Raw genomic sequence first — 15,652 nt, 5'->3', positions numbered from 1 at the left:
GCGGGAGGGCGGGAGGGCTCCCCAGGCCGCGGGCGCCACTCAACTCCGTGGGACTCCCCAGCGCCCAGCAGCTGCCTGGTGACCGAGTGGGGCGAGTGGGACGAGTGCAGCGCCACCTGCGGGATGGGCATGAAGAAGCGGCACCGCATGGTCAAGATGAGCCCAGCTGACGGCTCCATGTGCAGGGCCGAGACATCCCAAGCGGAGAAATGCATGATGCCCGAGTGCCGTGAGTGGGCGCGGGGGCGGGGGCGAGACCAGGGACAGAAGCCGAGGGCCACTGCACTCCCTACCGCCACCGTGAAGGTCAGAGGCTGAGCAGAAGAAAGCATGGCCGTCCGTGCAGGGACTTCTTGCTCTGTGGGGTTCGCTTTTATTTGAACCCCCAGCCAATGCCACTTCATTTCGGGGGCTAGAGCTTGGGATTGCATGGGGGGCATTGTGGGACCAAGCAAAGGGAGCCCGCGCTCAGTAGCAATCTGGCTCTTGATCTAGACACCATCCCATGCTTGCTGTCCCCATGGTCCGAGTGGAGCGACTGCAGCGTGACCTGTGGGAAGGGCATGCGGACCCGCCAGCGGATGCTCAAGTCCCTGGCCGAACTCGGAGACTGTAACGAGGATCTGGAGCAGGTGGAGAAGTGCATGCTGCCCGAATGCCGTAAGTCCTGGGGCTCCCACCAGCCTACCACTCTCCCCTATGTTCTGGACTCAGGGAAGCATGGAACCAGCTGTGTGCTGGGATGCCCTTGGGTCACTAGGAAAGTTTTGAGATAAACTCTCCATTATTAAGGTCCATTATTTCCCTTCGAGAAACACAGTCAACAGTGTCCTTTCTGATTCACCATGCAAGTTTCAACTTGCTCAGCTTATTGGTGGTGCTGGGAGGGCTTCATTTGTTTCCAACCATGCAGATTTTACGTCTCTTGATTTTTGTGTATCTCAAAACTTTCGTAATGGCCCACATAATACTGCTAGACCCTATAGTAAGACCATTTGCTGGGGAGGAACATGAAGTTTGGCTGTCTGCATTGGTAGCTACTTGACTCTGCAATCTCGTCATTAGGGCTATCCCACTGCCTTCTACAGAACACACAAAGTGCCAGTTGTGTGAAGTCTAATGGGAGAAATGAGGCTTCATAAACCCCAATTCTTTCCTTCCCCCTCTAGGGGCATGTCTGGCCCATGGATTTTCTAAGATTTTTAATTCTGTTACCTCCTCCCTGCAACCATTCTATTTATCCATGACCAAAGGTGGGATACTAAATCAGGGACTCCTGCAGCCTATAAGAAGAGAACAAGCCAGGTGCTTGAAAGTCACTGTCCCCGCACCTCCTCCTCCAAAATCTCTGTGGTCAGCTGTTTTATTTTCTCTAAGCAGAGAGAGCCAGTTTATCTGTCCAGCCTTGCACAAGCTGCTCTTATAGGTGGTGAAAGGGCAGCAAGCTTACTGTTTTCCAGCTCCCTGTAAAATGCACCTGCCGTCTCTGCTTTTCCCTCCCCTTGTTAGAATTCAGGCTGCCTGCACGGGTCCCATCCCCACTCTGTCCCTAACGGCTTCTCATAACCTCCACAGATTACTTATCATTTCTTTTGCTCGGTTTCTTCATCTGTAAAACAGGATGCTCAAACTGTGAGCACTAAACCTGGTGAGGACAGGCTTCAGTCACTTTTCTATGCTACAGAGCCTGAACAGTTTAGCCAGACCAGCAGCAATAACCTGAACCATCCACTAAAGACAGCCTGGTGTATTTATTTATTTTTGAGACAGAGTCTTAAGCCGTCACCCTGGGTAGAGTGCCATGGCCTTACAGCTCACAACAACCTCCAACTCTTGGGCTCAAGCGATCCTCTTGCCTCTGTTTTTTATTTTTTTAGTAGAGATGGGGGAGGGGGGAGTGTCTTGCTTTTGCTCAGGCTGGTCTTGAACTCATGAGCTCAAGCAATCCACCTGCCTTAGCCTCCCAGAGTGCTAGGATTATAAGCGTGAGCCACCACACCAGGCCAAGCCTGGTGTTTTTTAACAACTAAAATTGACCCATAGTTCAAGACAGATCACTTAGAATTGGGACCCCAGAGCCTTTTGACTGAGACAGTTTCTGACTTTGTCTTTATACCCATTAGGGTCCACTGAAGGAAGAGGGAAGAAAATAAACACTTACATAGCACTTATAATTTACCTGGCTGGAAGCATTATCTTCTTTAATCCTCACAACCTCATAAGAGAATTAGCATTATCCCCATTTCACAGATAAGAGAGCTGCCTAAGCTCCCACAGAGAAAAAAGGCCTGAAACCATTAAAATTAGGATGTCCTCACTCCAGCCTGATCCTGACCTTGCAAGGCCACTGGAGAGTTTGGAATCATTTGCCTCCCTAGGACACATCCTAAGAATCACACTGATGTGTTATTTCCCCTTCGTTTGTGAGAAGCCGGCTTAGCAAGAATTTGCTGGATCTTGTACCATGATAAACCGTAAAACATCACTTGCTCCTGACCCTCTTCTGAATATTCCAGTTCTGGCTCCTGTGTTTTCTGCACAGCCAGGCATTTATAGGATATAGGTTGATGCTGAGGACAAGAAAACTTGCCTAAGTCTGTGAAAGCCGCAGCGTCCTTGGTATTGGTCCACCAAGGTCAGCATCCCATTAGCTTGTTGCGTTGTTCTCTCTAAAGGAGTCAGGCAGCAGGAGGCTTGTTGGCTTTGCTCAGAAAAATACCGGCAGTGAGTGAGTGGAACCTCCCCCAGAGAAATCCTGGGTCCTTGGAAGGTTGGTCTGTGCCATTTAAGACTGATTGGACAATTTTCTAAGAACCCACAGAGCAGGACAAGAGACTCTTAACACATCTCAGAGTCCTCCAAACTTTTCTGAGTCATGTAGGGAGCACAGAATGTGGGTTATGACGTGACACCAATCCTGCCTCTACTGCTACCAGTAGTGTTGGCTGGATGAAGTCAGGCTCTTAAAGCCTCAGTTTCTTCTTCTATAAAATGGGATGATAGCACCTGCTTTGCAGTCCTCACAGACTTGTTGAGATGTTCAAAGGCAAATGGACACGACCATACCTTTTTTCAGATATGAGATACACTCACACCCATCTGTGTCTTGCCAGCCATTGACTGTGAGCTCACCGAGTGGTCCCAGTGGTCAGAATGTAACAAGTCATGCGGGAAAGGCCACATGATTCGAACCCGGATGATCCAAATGGAGCCTCAGTTTGGAGGTGCACCCTGCCCAGAGACTGTGCAGCGAAAAAAGTGCCGCATCCGGAAGTGCCTTCGAAACCCATCCATCCAGAAGCTGCGATGGAGGGAGGCCCGAGAGAGTCGGAGGAGTGAGCAGCTGAGGGAGGAGTCTGATGGGGAGCAGTTCCCAGGTATTGCTCCCAAGTGTGGGGCTGGGCTGGTCTTGGGGACAGGAGGGCTCTGAATTGGGCTAAGTCATAGGTCTGAGAAGAAAGTTGGGGGAGAAAATATTTTCTGGAGTCTTAAGACTGCATTTTGATTATATAAATGTTAAGTTTTTCCCAAATATTAAGCAAGCATAATTTATAAAAGAAAGGAATGGGGGCACTTCATCAAAGAACTCTTTAGATAACATAAATACCTGCCAAAAATAAATTTTCAAGCAAAGAACCCTTAGGAATTATATAATTTCCTCCTTTCTGCACATATATAAAACCAGACATCTTTCCATTTTGCTCAAAATCAGTTATGACTTAGTGACACCATAGAAAATAAAGATATGGACATATGTGTCAAAGGAGACTTGTTCATCATTTAGGGAATGTTCCCAAGGACCTCCCAGAACAAGTAGTTCTCCACTTTAAGGGTGTGGCTTAAACAAGGTGGCTCTGGCCTGAGGCTCTATGATTTATTTTTGCAAGGTAACCACAAAGTTTAGCAGCAGTGTCATCTCATGTCAGCCTTGAGTTTTATTTCCCCAAACAATATTGATACAGGCTACTAAATAGCTAATACCAGAGACAAATGACAAATGCTTCAAAAGAGCAATGAACCAAGTCCTGAGGGAACATCTTACGCTGTGTGCAGTTCCGGGAGGGAGATGTCAGAGCAAGGAGGATTACAGTGGTGGACCTTGAAGAACTTACAGGAAGTTTGCCAGCTAGAGAAGTACGTTCCAGGCAGCAGGAAGAGTAATTGCAAAGGCAGAGAGACCAGAGAGCATCGTATGTCCAAGCAATAAATGGGATACAGATAGAGCACAGCGTACAAGCAGGGGAGGCAGGAAACCAGGCTGGAGAGGTGGGGGCCAGACCACAATAGGCCAGTGGCCTGTTCAGGAGACTTGAATCTGTAGATGAATGTTTTAAGCAAGAGAGTGACTTTGTTAAGACCTGTGTTAAGTGATTTGGAAGTGGCAAAAACAAAGGCATAGAGGCCAGTTACTAAGTTTGGTCCACAACCCAGGAGGAATATTATGCATCCCCTCCCACCCCAGCTTAACTCGAGGGACCCAATGACTTAAAGAAAAAAATAAAGTCTGGTGCTTCACTGCTGAATTAGCTGGCCCAAGCCAAGACTGTGGTATCATCAGCAAACCAATGAAATGATGAGTGGGGAAGATCCATGGTTAAGTCTTGGGCATTGGCCAATCATCGATGATCTCTGGATCATCTTGGGCATTGGCCAATCGATGATGATCTCTTTCCCTTGTGAAAGTAAACGTTAATGGGTACACCAAGTTCTCATCATTTTTAAAGATCAAATTACCCCTTTCTTTCTCTCTCTTTTTTTTTTTTTTTTTTTTTTTTTTTTTTTTTTTTTTTGTGGTTTTTGGCCGGGGCTAGGTTTGAACCCGCCACCTCCGGCATATGGGACTGGCGCCCTACTCCTTGAGCCACAGGCGCTGCCCTGTTTCTCTCTTCTTTAAGATGCTTCTCCTCATCCTGGGATGATGAGAGGAATGGGGAGGGTGTGAGGAGCTACCTGATAGTTCACTATCCTTCCATTAGGGAGCTATTCACATAGCAAAATGTTGTCTCTTATACATCAGTCAGCCAATCAACAAACATTCCATAAAGCCAACTATGTGCCAAGCTCATAGTTGTACACTAAGATCCTTTATGAGACTTAGCTGTAGTGTGGTAAACAGATACCTAATGCATAATCACAAATGTGACAGGTTCACAAAGGAGGAATACATAAAGTGCTTTGGAGGCATATAAACAAAGGATGTAACCTAATCCCTAGGGGTCAGGGAAGTTTAAAAAAGGCCTGTTTATCTGAGTAGAAAAAAAAAACAACTATACTTCTATTACTTAGTATTTGGGAAAATACATACATGAGGACCACGACATAAAAGAAATTGGTCCAGTGCTCCTTGAGCAATATTGCATAACAAGCCACCCCAAACTGTAGGGTTTCTTTTTTTGAGACAGTCTTACTGTGTCACCTGCTAGAGTCTGCAGGCATCATCATAGCTCACTGCAATCTCAAACTCCTGGCCTCAAGCAATCCTACTACTTCGGCCTCCAGGAGTAAACTAAACCACCATGTCCAGTCAAAACTGTAGTTTAAACAGTCATTTATTAACATGATTCTGTGAGTCAAAGTCTTGTGTTGACTCAGTTGGATGAGTCTTCTGAGGTCTAGCTTAGAATCATTCATGTGGCTCAACTGGGGCTGAAAGGGCCAGAATCAGCCTAACCTGCATGTTTGGGATCTTGTGGAGTGGCTGGGGCCACTCTCCATATGGTCTCTCCAGTAGGCTAACCAGGCTTTCTTAATTTGGAAGGGTTCCTAGCAGCTTTTTTCAAGCCATGTTTTTATTCATGTTCCATTGGCCAAAGCAAGTCATGTAGGCAAGCCTAGATTCAAAGGTGTGGAAACAGACTGCCTCTTGATGAGAGGAGCTATACAGCACATAAGGCCGTTTTTGTAATCTATCATATATGAGCTAGCAGTGCTGAACAAAGACTATTAGTTAATTCAACAATTGGTTATATACAGGAGCAGAGGAGAAGCCCAGATAACTACATTTCACAGTTCTGCTAGAGTTCAGCATCTTTGTTCTGTCTTAAATTTCTGCTGGCCTAACCAGGCATTCTCATGCTTTCAGGCTGTAGGATGCGCCCATGGACAGCCTGGTCAGAATGCACCAAACTGTGTGGAGGTGGGATTCAGGAACGCTACATGACCGTGAAGAAGAGGTTCAAAAGTTCCCAGTTTACCAGCTGCAAAGACAAGAAAGAGATCAGAGCATGCAACGTTCACCCTTGTTAGCAAGGGCTCAAGTTCCCCAGGGCTGCACTCTAGATTCCAGAGTCACCAATGGCTGGATTGTTTGCTTGTTTAAGACAATTTAAATTGTGTACACTAGTTTTCATTTTTGCGGTGTGGTTCGCCCAGTAGTCTTGTGGATGCCAAGGACATCTTTTCTGGTGAGTCCTGGCTGGTGGGTCCTGGCTGAGTGGGGCTCTGCCACCTTCAGTCCGCCCTCTTCCTACACAGAAGTTAGTAGTGTCAACCACCCTGTACTAAACTGAAACATGTCCCTCTGGAGCTTCTGCCTAGCCAGGCAAGATAGAGACCGTGGCTTCCACGTGGAGAGGCAGCCATGTCTGGAGATGCCTATGTTCCTGGGTCCCAGGGTATTTCCTTATCAGATAAAGACAGCAGATTCCCTTTGTTCTCATCTTTGGCCTGTTCACTCTTGCGGAAAACAACTACTGCCCATTTCTTTTCATTTAGTGGAACTTTAGGTTTCTTGTAAAGTCTCAGTCATCAGTAGTTCCTGGGGAAGACAGAGCTGCTAGACTTGAAGAGGAGCACTGATGTTGGGTGGCTTTTCTTCCCTCACTGAGAATCCTGAATACATTTATCTCCCTAACATTGGTTCCTGACACCCCAAAGAAAAAAGATGGCTGCTTTATTTAAATGAAAGTAACCAGTCCTTACACCTGAGATAAAATATACTAAGTGTATAAAGTATTTTTCCCTTGCTTTTTTCTTCTTCTCTTGCCCACAAGTCTTCTAAGAAGCCAGCCCTATGTACCTTTTGGTACTAAATCCTTAGAACTAAGGCCAAGGCAGCAAAATTGGCCTAACAGTCCCCAGCCTGAGTTTTACAATCTTAAGATCTTCACATTTAGACCTTCAAGTTTTCAAATCCGTTTCTAACAAAACATTTTGTTATACAAACATTTTGCTAAGTCTGCCCAAGAATCTGCCAAGTCATTCCTTCAACAAAAGGACTTCCTCCAGAGAGAAATACCTTTTCACTCTGGAAAAGGTATTTCAGAGACCAAGACAGAAAATCTAAGAGAAAGAAATATTAAGAAATCAAGCTGAGCAAGCAATTCTGGTGGAAAGTCAAACCTGTGTCAATTATCCACACCAGGGCAGCCTCTCCGACATGCACAGAGAAGGCCTTCTCAGCATCACAAGCACACCAAGTTCAGGGAAATTGACTACGGAGGATTAGTGTTAAAGGACTTTTTCTCAGTTGAGCCCATCAGCAGTTTTTGCTCATGCATTTATTGTTAAAACCATTGTTTCATTTCTTCTGCAGGCCTTCTTTATTACTGCTTAATCCAAATATGGACTATGGATAAGATGCATACAATGCTTTGAATACACTAGGAATTTGCATTAAACAATCAGCATATTTCCAAACACGGCATATAAATGCTATAGCCCTGAGTATGTATTTTCTTTAACACAAGATAAGACTGTTCAATTAAAAAACTCACTGGGTCTGTCTTTCGTGTTTTTAAACTAAGTGTTCAGAAGGTTGGGTCTTTTTATAATTATAATCCACCTTGATCATTTTCAGTAAAAGATACGTCTTTTGCTCCCTCATACTGGAGAGGACTTTACCTTATCGCTGCCACTTTTGAGTTGTTTCTGCTTTCTTCCCCCAAAGGAGCATAATATTAATACAAAGAAGAGGTTTAATTTTCTACTTGGACAAAAAAGTCCTGGTACAGAATCTGCCTACTTTCTCAACACTGTTGTTAAGAAGCAAGCTACGCTAGTAGCTCATGCTTATTTGGTCCCTCCTGGGTACATTTCTAATCCTAATTGGAGAATTAAAACCAGGTTAACTGGTTAATGGCTGAGAATGAGTAACATGATTCTTGTCGGAGAAATGTTATCTTTGTTTGCAATGGGGAACTTCTAAGAAATGTCAAATCTCTTTCTTACCAAAGTCTTGTGTTAGGTGGTTTATAGTTTTTCTGGCTAACCAATCATTTTGGAAATAAAGACTTTTTACTACAAAAATGAAATGTTTGGACTTCCACTTGAGATAGACATCGTTAGACGTCCAGTAAAAACTGACATAAAAAAAGTTGTAATTGTTGTGTACCTTTTTATCAATGCCAAATCAGTTGTAATCCAATTTACATCCACATTTTAAGATAACAGTAAGTTTAGAGATAAATTTCCCAGTCAAGCTTTGGGTCAATCACCTGTCACCTTGCCAATGCATTTTATTTGAAGAAAATCTGTTGTAGCAAATGAGAATAAAACCTGGGCTTCTTTAGACCCAGAATAAAAAGATTTTGTGCTGTTTTTAATTTGAATTTTGAGTATTCAACGTATTTTAGACATAATCAAAGTCTATACTCCTTTCAGGGAGTAAGAGAACATGATACATTCTCACATGACTACAACTCTCCAGACATAGTCCAAGTCAAGTCCATGGCTAAAATGTGCTATGGTTGGAGTTTGTATCCACCAAAACTCATGTTGACATATGATCCCCAATGTGGCAGAGATGGGAAGTTGGCCCCAGTGGGAGGTGTTTGAGTCATGGGGGTGGATTCCCCATGAACAGCTGGGAGCCACGGGAGTGTGTCAGTTGTAGTTCTCCAGAAACTAGATTAGTTCTCATACGAATGTTCCCAAGATGGTGAGTTGTTAAAAAAAAACCAGGATGTCCCCCTCAGGTTTTACATCTCAAATGTGTCTACTTCCTCTTTGACCGTCTCCATTATGTTACGACATGGCATGAAAAGACCTCAGTGGAAGCCAAGCAGAGACCAACACCATGTTTCTTATAATTCCTGGCCTGTAGAACCATGAGCTAAATAAATGTAATTTCTTTATAAATCACACAGACTAGGGTATTCTGTTATAGACAATACTAAAAGGACTAAGACAAATGTTAACATACAAAAATTCCCTGAGTCAAATTATTTCTATGGCCTATTTTCGTTTAGCCCACATTTTTCAGCCAATAATTAAAAAATAAAAACAAATTCTTAAAAAATCAGAAAACTCAAAAGCACTACCAAAAGACCTCCCCAGACTATTTTTTAATGGAATCCCAGCTGGAGTAAAAGAACTCAGCTTTGGAAGTTTAGGTACAAAGGAGTTAAATATGTATACTCCAAAGCAATGGAGAGAGTGCTGTCCAAAGAAAGACTAACCATAAATGTTGAATTCATAATTATGAAGACACAGACACTATTTTTGTTAGTTGATGCTATCAATTTTAATAAGGGAACAATTCATTTTGTTCTTCATATTTCCTAAAGTAAGGAGAATGAATGAAAATAAATTCCTTTGAAAATGAGATGCAGAAACAAATTATAAATAGCAGCTCATCTGAATGCTAATTAGCATGAAGCTAATTCCTTAATTTAGATCCTTTGCAATCTGAAAGCGAAAGATCTAAACTGTCAAATTTAAATGGCATCCTGCTTTAGAAACCCTGTTGGTTCAGAGGGCTTTCTACTCTCTACACTCTGGAGGGTGGAGAAGCAGAGGCTGGACAGTGGTTAAGCATGGGCAACCTGGATTCAAATCAGTGCTATTCCTCTGAGCAGCTTGAGAATTGCGACCAGTTATTTTACCTTTTCTGGCCTTAGGCTTTGACACAAGCTTTTTTACACAAAAGGACTTATCTACTCTACTTGGCCCCCACAATTTGGCCAATTCTTGAGAACTGGTCCTGTCTTAGGACTCACTGAAAACCAAGTAGACCGCACCACCCCACCAGACGCTCACTTCTTCATAAACCAGTAAATACACACTTTGTGTTGAAGCTCATTTGAGATGATTTGTCACTTAAAACCTAAAATGTCATGACCGAAAATATGCATGTAGTAATCATCCGAGCAACACGAAATCCGACTTGTTCACTTAACATTCATAATATTCATAATGTCTTAACGAGATAGCATTCATTAACATTTTCTCATATTGCTCTAAATATTCCTCCCATCTTTAGAACTGGTTAGTAATAGTTCTCATATTTTAAGCAGTTACATGTTTAAACAATTTTCCTTTATCCTGAATAATTTATAAGTATTAACAGAAAGGAAAAACGCAAAAACATCTTATTCAAGTATACTGACTCCTTTACAACACTTGGTAATTTACAAAGGTACAGTCCCTATTTTTCCCGAAGCTGGAATGCAACTCCTACTGGGTGATCCTACCCTAGAATTACCAGCCTGCCTAGGAAATCAGAGGGGCCACTTGTGCAAAATTCCCCAATCTCCTGCTCCCTTCTCTACTGTACTAGTGATACTCAAACCAAGTCCTGCAGCCTGATAACATGTACAAATGAGACACAGAAATTGAAAACAAGTGTTCGGAAACTTTTATAGTAATGTGACATTGCCACAGCATCCCAAAAGAATGTTCATTTTCCCAGTAACTCAATTTTTCTTATACTTAGCAAAGTTAGCAGTCCACAACAATGGAGATTAAAATTTTTTAACTGGCCCTTTTAACACAGTTTGAGAAGGTGCACTACCCAACATTCTAACTATAGTCAGTAGAGAACGCCAGCCTGCAAACCCTGAGTGTTTAAATCTCTCAAATGCTTTAGTATCCACCTTTAGCTCAGATTTGTGTACCTTTGTATCTGTGGTTAAGTACCTTACATTGGCTCTTTTAACTTTTCTAACATCCTATCTTACAAACAAGATAATTACCCCATCACCTGGATTTTGCCACAAAATTTATCAAAATAACCCACACTTACTTCCTCTGCTTCTGTACCCTCCAATCGCACCTCAACTCACTATTATCTGGTTTCCACAGATGACTGAGGTGAATCTAGGAAGCTAGTCAGCTGCCAGCCGTGAAGACCAGCGCTGCCTCTTCCCCCCGCCCTCTGCACAGCTCTCCGGGCTCTCCACCCCTCCTGGGCTTCTCAGGCTTCTCCTGGTTCTCTCCGGTTTCTGGCTGCTTCTCTTGACTCGCTGTTGCTTCTTAATCTTCTATCTCCCAAATATCTGTTTTCCCCAAAAGATTTAGCTTTGGACCCTCTCTCAAACACACTCTACCTAGTGGATATTGTCCATTCCTATCACCAGCTCAAAATAGAGACTTAACTCCAAATCTGTACTTCTAGTTCCTAGCCTCTTCTTTTGAGCTCCGAACCCCATTCCCAAATGCCTCCTGGACTAACCCTGCATGGTGACTCTCACTCACACACACACAGACTAGAGAACTGCCTATATTCATTTTTAATTCATAGCTCCACCATCTTCTTAGTCATCCAGACTCAGTATTTTAGAGACTACAACATCTCTTGCACACACCGCTAGTGTTCAGTCCCATTCTCCCCATGTTACCACAGTTCAGGCTGTAACTGCCTTTCTTAGAAATCATTTGTTCATCAACTGATTTTTCTGCACTTGCCTGGTAATGTGGGTAAAGCAGTAAACACAATAGCAGTAAAAACAACAGGGTTCTTTCCTAAGTTATGATACTAAGAAAACAAGTTCCATGAGCCAACTAGCTCCTACCGGACCACCGTTTCTTAAATCTGCATTTTTCCACCATTTTTACTACCATTAGATTAGATCCAGGCACCTTCCGTTCAGAATCCTTGGCAGTTTCTCAAAGAAGGAAATTGTATACAGAAAGGTCAATCCTTAAAACCCTCCACAACTCCATTCCAGTCTCTATTTTATTCCCCATTGCATGGAAAATCTTTTTAGACTGTCTATATTCGTTTTAAATTAATAGCACCACCATCTTCTTAGTCACCCACACCCAGACAAGGTTCCTGTCCCAGAATACACCCTGCCTTCTGCAAACTCTGTGTCTCTCCCACGGCCTTCTCACCACCTTATTGTTCTCCTCCCCACTTTATCTCAAATCCTACCCATCTGTTAAGTTCCAGCCAAAACACTTCTAATTATAAAGCTTCCTCACATTGTCCAGGAGGAATATATGTTGTATACTAGCACCTCTTCTGCTGGACTTCACAAAGCTTTTTGCATTTTTCTTATATTCTGCCTTAAAATAGAAGGTCCCAGCGTTTGATTTTGTCAGTCTAAAACTTTCTCCACTAGAGCAATTTGAAAGAAGAAAAAGCTCTATATCTGTCCCCGGAATGCCTGATATGGCCCTACACAGAGAAATCTGCTGAGTCAAGTTTTTAATTAAATACCTTTTTTCCTTTTTTTTTTTTTTTTTATTGTTGGGGATTCATTGAGGGTACAATAAGCCAGGTTACACTGATTGCAATTGTTAGGTAAAGTCCCTCTTGCAATCATGTCTTCCCCCATAAAGTGTGACACACACCAAGGCCCCACCCACCTCCCTCCTGCCCTCTTTCTGTTCCCCCCCCCGTAACCATAATTGTCATTAATTGTCCTCATATCAAAATTGAGTACATAGCATTCATGCTTCTCCATTCTTGTGATGCTTTACTAAGAATAATGTCTTCCACGTCCATCCAGGTTAATACGAAGGATGTAAAGTCTCCATTTTTTTTAATGGCTGAATAGTATTCCATGGTATACATATACCACAGCTTGTTAATCCATTCCTGGGTTGATGGGCATTTAGGCTGTTTCCACATTTTGGCGATTGTAAATTGAGCTGCAATAAACAGTCTAGTACAAGTGTCCTTATGATAAAAGGATTTCTTTCCTTCTGGGTAGATGCCCAGGAATGGGATTGCAGGATCAAATGGGAGGTCTAGCTTGAGTGCTTTGAGGTTTCTCCATACTTCTTCCAGAAAGGTTGTACTAGTTTGCAGTCCCACCAGCAGTGTAAAAGCGTTCCCTTCTCTCCACATCCACGCCAGCATCTGCAGTTTTGAGATTTTGTGATGTGGGCCATTCTCACTGGGGTTAGATGATATCTCAGGGTTGTTTTGATTTGCATTTCTCTAATATAGATGAACAATTTTTCATGTGTTTGTTAGCCATTCGTCTATCATCTTTAGAGAAAGTTCTATTCATGTCTCTTACCCATTGATATAAGTGATTGTTGGCTTTTTTCATGTGGATTAATTTGAGTTCTCTATAGATCCTAGTTATCAAGCTTTTGTCTGATTGAAAATATGCAAATATCCTTTCCCATTGTGTAGGTTGTCTCTTTGCTTTGGTTATTGTCTCCTTAGCTGTACAGAAGCTTTTCAGTTTAATGAAGTCCCATTTGTTTATTTTTGTTGTTGTTGCAATTGCCATGGCAGTCTTCTTCATGAAGTCTTTCCCCAGGCCAATATCTTCCAGTGTTTTTCCTATGCTTTCTTGGAGGATTTTTATTGTTTCATGCCTTAAGTTTAAGTCCTTTATCCATCTTGAGTCAATTTTTGTGAGTGGGGAAAGGTGTGGGTCCAGTTTCAGTCTTTTACATGTAGACATCCAGTTCTCCCAACACCATTTATTGAATAGGGAGTCTTTCCCCCAAGGTATGTTCTTGTTTGGTTTATCAAAGATTAGGTGGTTGTAAAATGTTAGTTTCATTTCTTGGTTTTCAATTCGATTCCAAGTGTCTATGTCTCTGTTTTTGTGCCAGTACCATGCTGTCTTGAGCACTATGGCTTTGTAGTACAGACTAAAATCTGGTATGCTGATGCCCCCAGCTTTATTTTTATTACTAAGAACTGCCTTAGCTATGCGGGGGTTTTTCCGGTTCCATACAAAACGCAGAATCATTTTTTCCAAATCTTGAAAGTACGATGTTGGTATTTTGATAGGAATGGCATTGAATAGGTAGATTGCTTTGGGAAGTATAGACATTTTAACAATGTTGATTCTTCCCATCCATGAGCATGGTATGTTCTTCCATTTGTTAATATCCTCTGCTATTTCCTTTCTGAGGATTTCATAGTTTTCTTTATAGAGGTCCTTCACCTCCTTCGTTAGGTATATTCCTAGGTATTTCATTTTCTTTGAGACTATGGTGAAGGGAGTTGTGTCCTTAATTAGCTTCTCATCTTGACTGTTATTGGTGTACACAAAGGCTACTGACTTGTGGACATTGATTTTATATCCTGAAACATTACTGTATTTTTTGATGACTTCTAGGAGTCTTGTGGTTGAGTCTTTGGGGTTCTCTAAGTATAAGATCATGTCGTCAGCAAAGAGGGAGAGTTTGACCTCCTCTGCTCCCATTTGGATTCCCTTTATTTCCTTGTCTTGCCTAATTGTATTGGCTAGAACTTCCAGCACTACGTTGAATAGTAAAGGTGACAGAGGACAACCCTGTCTGGTTCCAGTTCTAAGAGGAAAAGCTTTCAGTTTTACTCCATTCAGTAAAATATTGGCTGTGGGTTTCTCATAGATAGCTTCAATCAGTTTTAGAAGTGTGCCACCTATGCCTATACTCTTCAGTGTTCTAATTAGAAAAGGATGCTGGATCTTATCAAATGCTTTTTCTGCATCTATTGAGAGGATCATGTGATCTTTATTTTTGCCTCTGTTAATATGGTGGATAACATTTATAGACTTGCGTATGTTAAACCAGCCTTGCATCCCTGGGATGAAGCCTACTTGATCATGATGAATGATTTTTTTGATGATAAGCTGTAATCTATTGGCTAGGATTTTGTTGAGAATTTTTGCGTCTATATTCATGAGTGAGATTGGTCTGAAATTCTCCTTTTTGTTTGGGTCTTTTCCTGGTTTTGGTATCAGGGTGATGTCTGCTTCACAGAATGTGTTGGGGAAGATTCCTTCTTCCTCAATTTTTTGGAATAAATTCTGCAGTACAGGAATAAGCTCTTCCTTGAAGGTTTGATAGAATTCTGGAGTGAAGCCATCTGGACCAGGGCATTTTTTGGTTGGAAGATTTTTTATTGTTTCTTTGATCTCAGTGCTTGAAATTGGTCTGTTCAGGAGCTCTATTTCTTCCTGGCTGAGTCTACGGAGAGGGTGTGATTCCAAATATTGATCCATTTCTTTCACATTGTCAAATTTCTGGGCATAGAGTTTCTGGTAGTATTCAGAGATGATCTCTTGTATCTCTGTGGGATCAGTTGTTATTTCCCCTTTATCATTTCTGATTGAGGTTACTAGAGATTTTACTTGTCTATTCCTCGTTAGTCTGGCCAATGATTTATTTATTTTATTTATTTTTTCAAAAAATCAACTCCTTGTTTCATTAATTTTCTGAATGATTCTTTTGTTTTCAATTTCATTGATCTCTGATTTGATTTTGGAGATTTCTTTTCTTCTACTGAGTTTAGGCTTAGATTGTTCTTCTTTTTCCAAGTCCATAAGATCTCTTGTGAGATTGTTGATGTGCTCTCTTTCTGTTTTTCGAATGTACGCATCTAAAGCGATGAATTTTCCTCTCAAAACTGCTTTTGCAGTATCCCACAGGTTTTGGTAGCTTGTGTCTTCATTGTTGTTATGCTCAAGGAAGTTAATGATTTCCTGTTTTATTTCTTCCTTCACCCATCTGTTATTCAACAGAAGATTGTTTA

General features: G+C 42.1%; 1 protein-coding gene across 1 annotated transcript in view; it reads left to right on the top strand.

Annotated features, from left to right (window-relative positions):
• The window catches only part of SPON1 (spondin 1), a 295,842-nt gene extending 286,798 nt beyond the window's left edge, over positions 1-9,044 (top strand). Inside the window, exons 13-16 of the mRNA XM_053562823.1 lie at positions 62-229; positions 496-660; positions 3,114-3,377; positions 6,083-9,044. Of these exons, the coding sequence (XP_053418798.1) occupies positions 62-229; positions 496-660; positions 3,114-3,377; positions 6,083-6,246 (761 nt within the window). The 3' untranslated portion in view covers positions 6,247-9,044. The remainder of the gene's footprint in view (positions 1-61; positions 230-495; positions 661-3,113; positions 3,378-6,082) is intronic.
• The last annotated feature ends 6,608 nt before the right edge of the window (positions 9,045-15,652 follow it).

Source organism: Nycticebus coucang, chromosome 14 (assembly GCF_027406575.1).
Source record: "Nycticebus coucang isolate mNycCou1 chromosome 14, mNycCou1.pri, whole genome shotgun sequence".
In the NCBI taxonomy this organism is placed as follows: Eukaryota; Metazoa; Chordata; class Mammalia; order Primates; family Lorisidae; genus Nycticebus; species Nycticebus coucang.
This window is presented reverse-complemented; position numbering and strand designations above follow the sequence as displayed.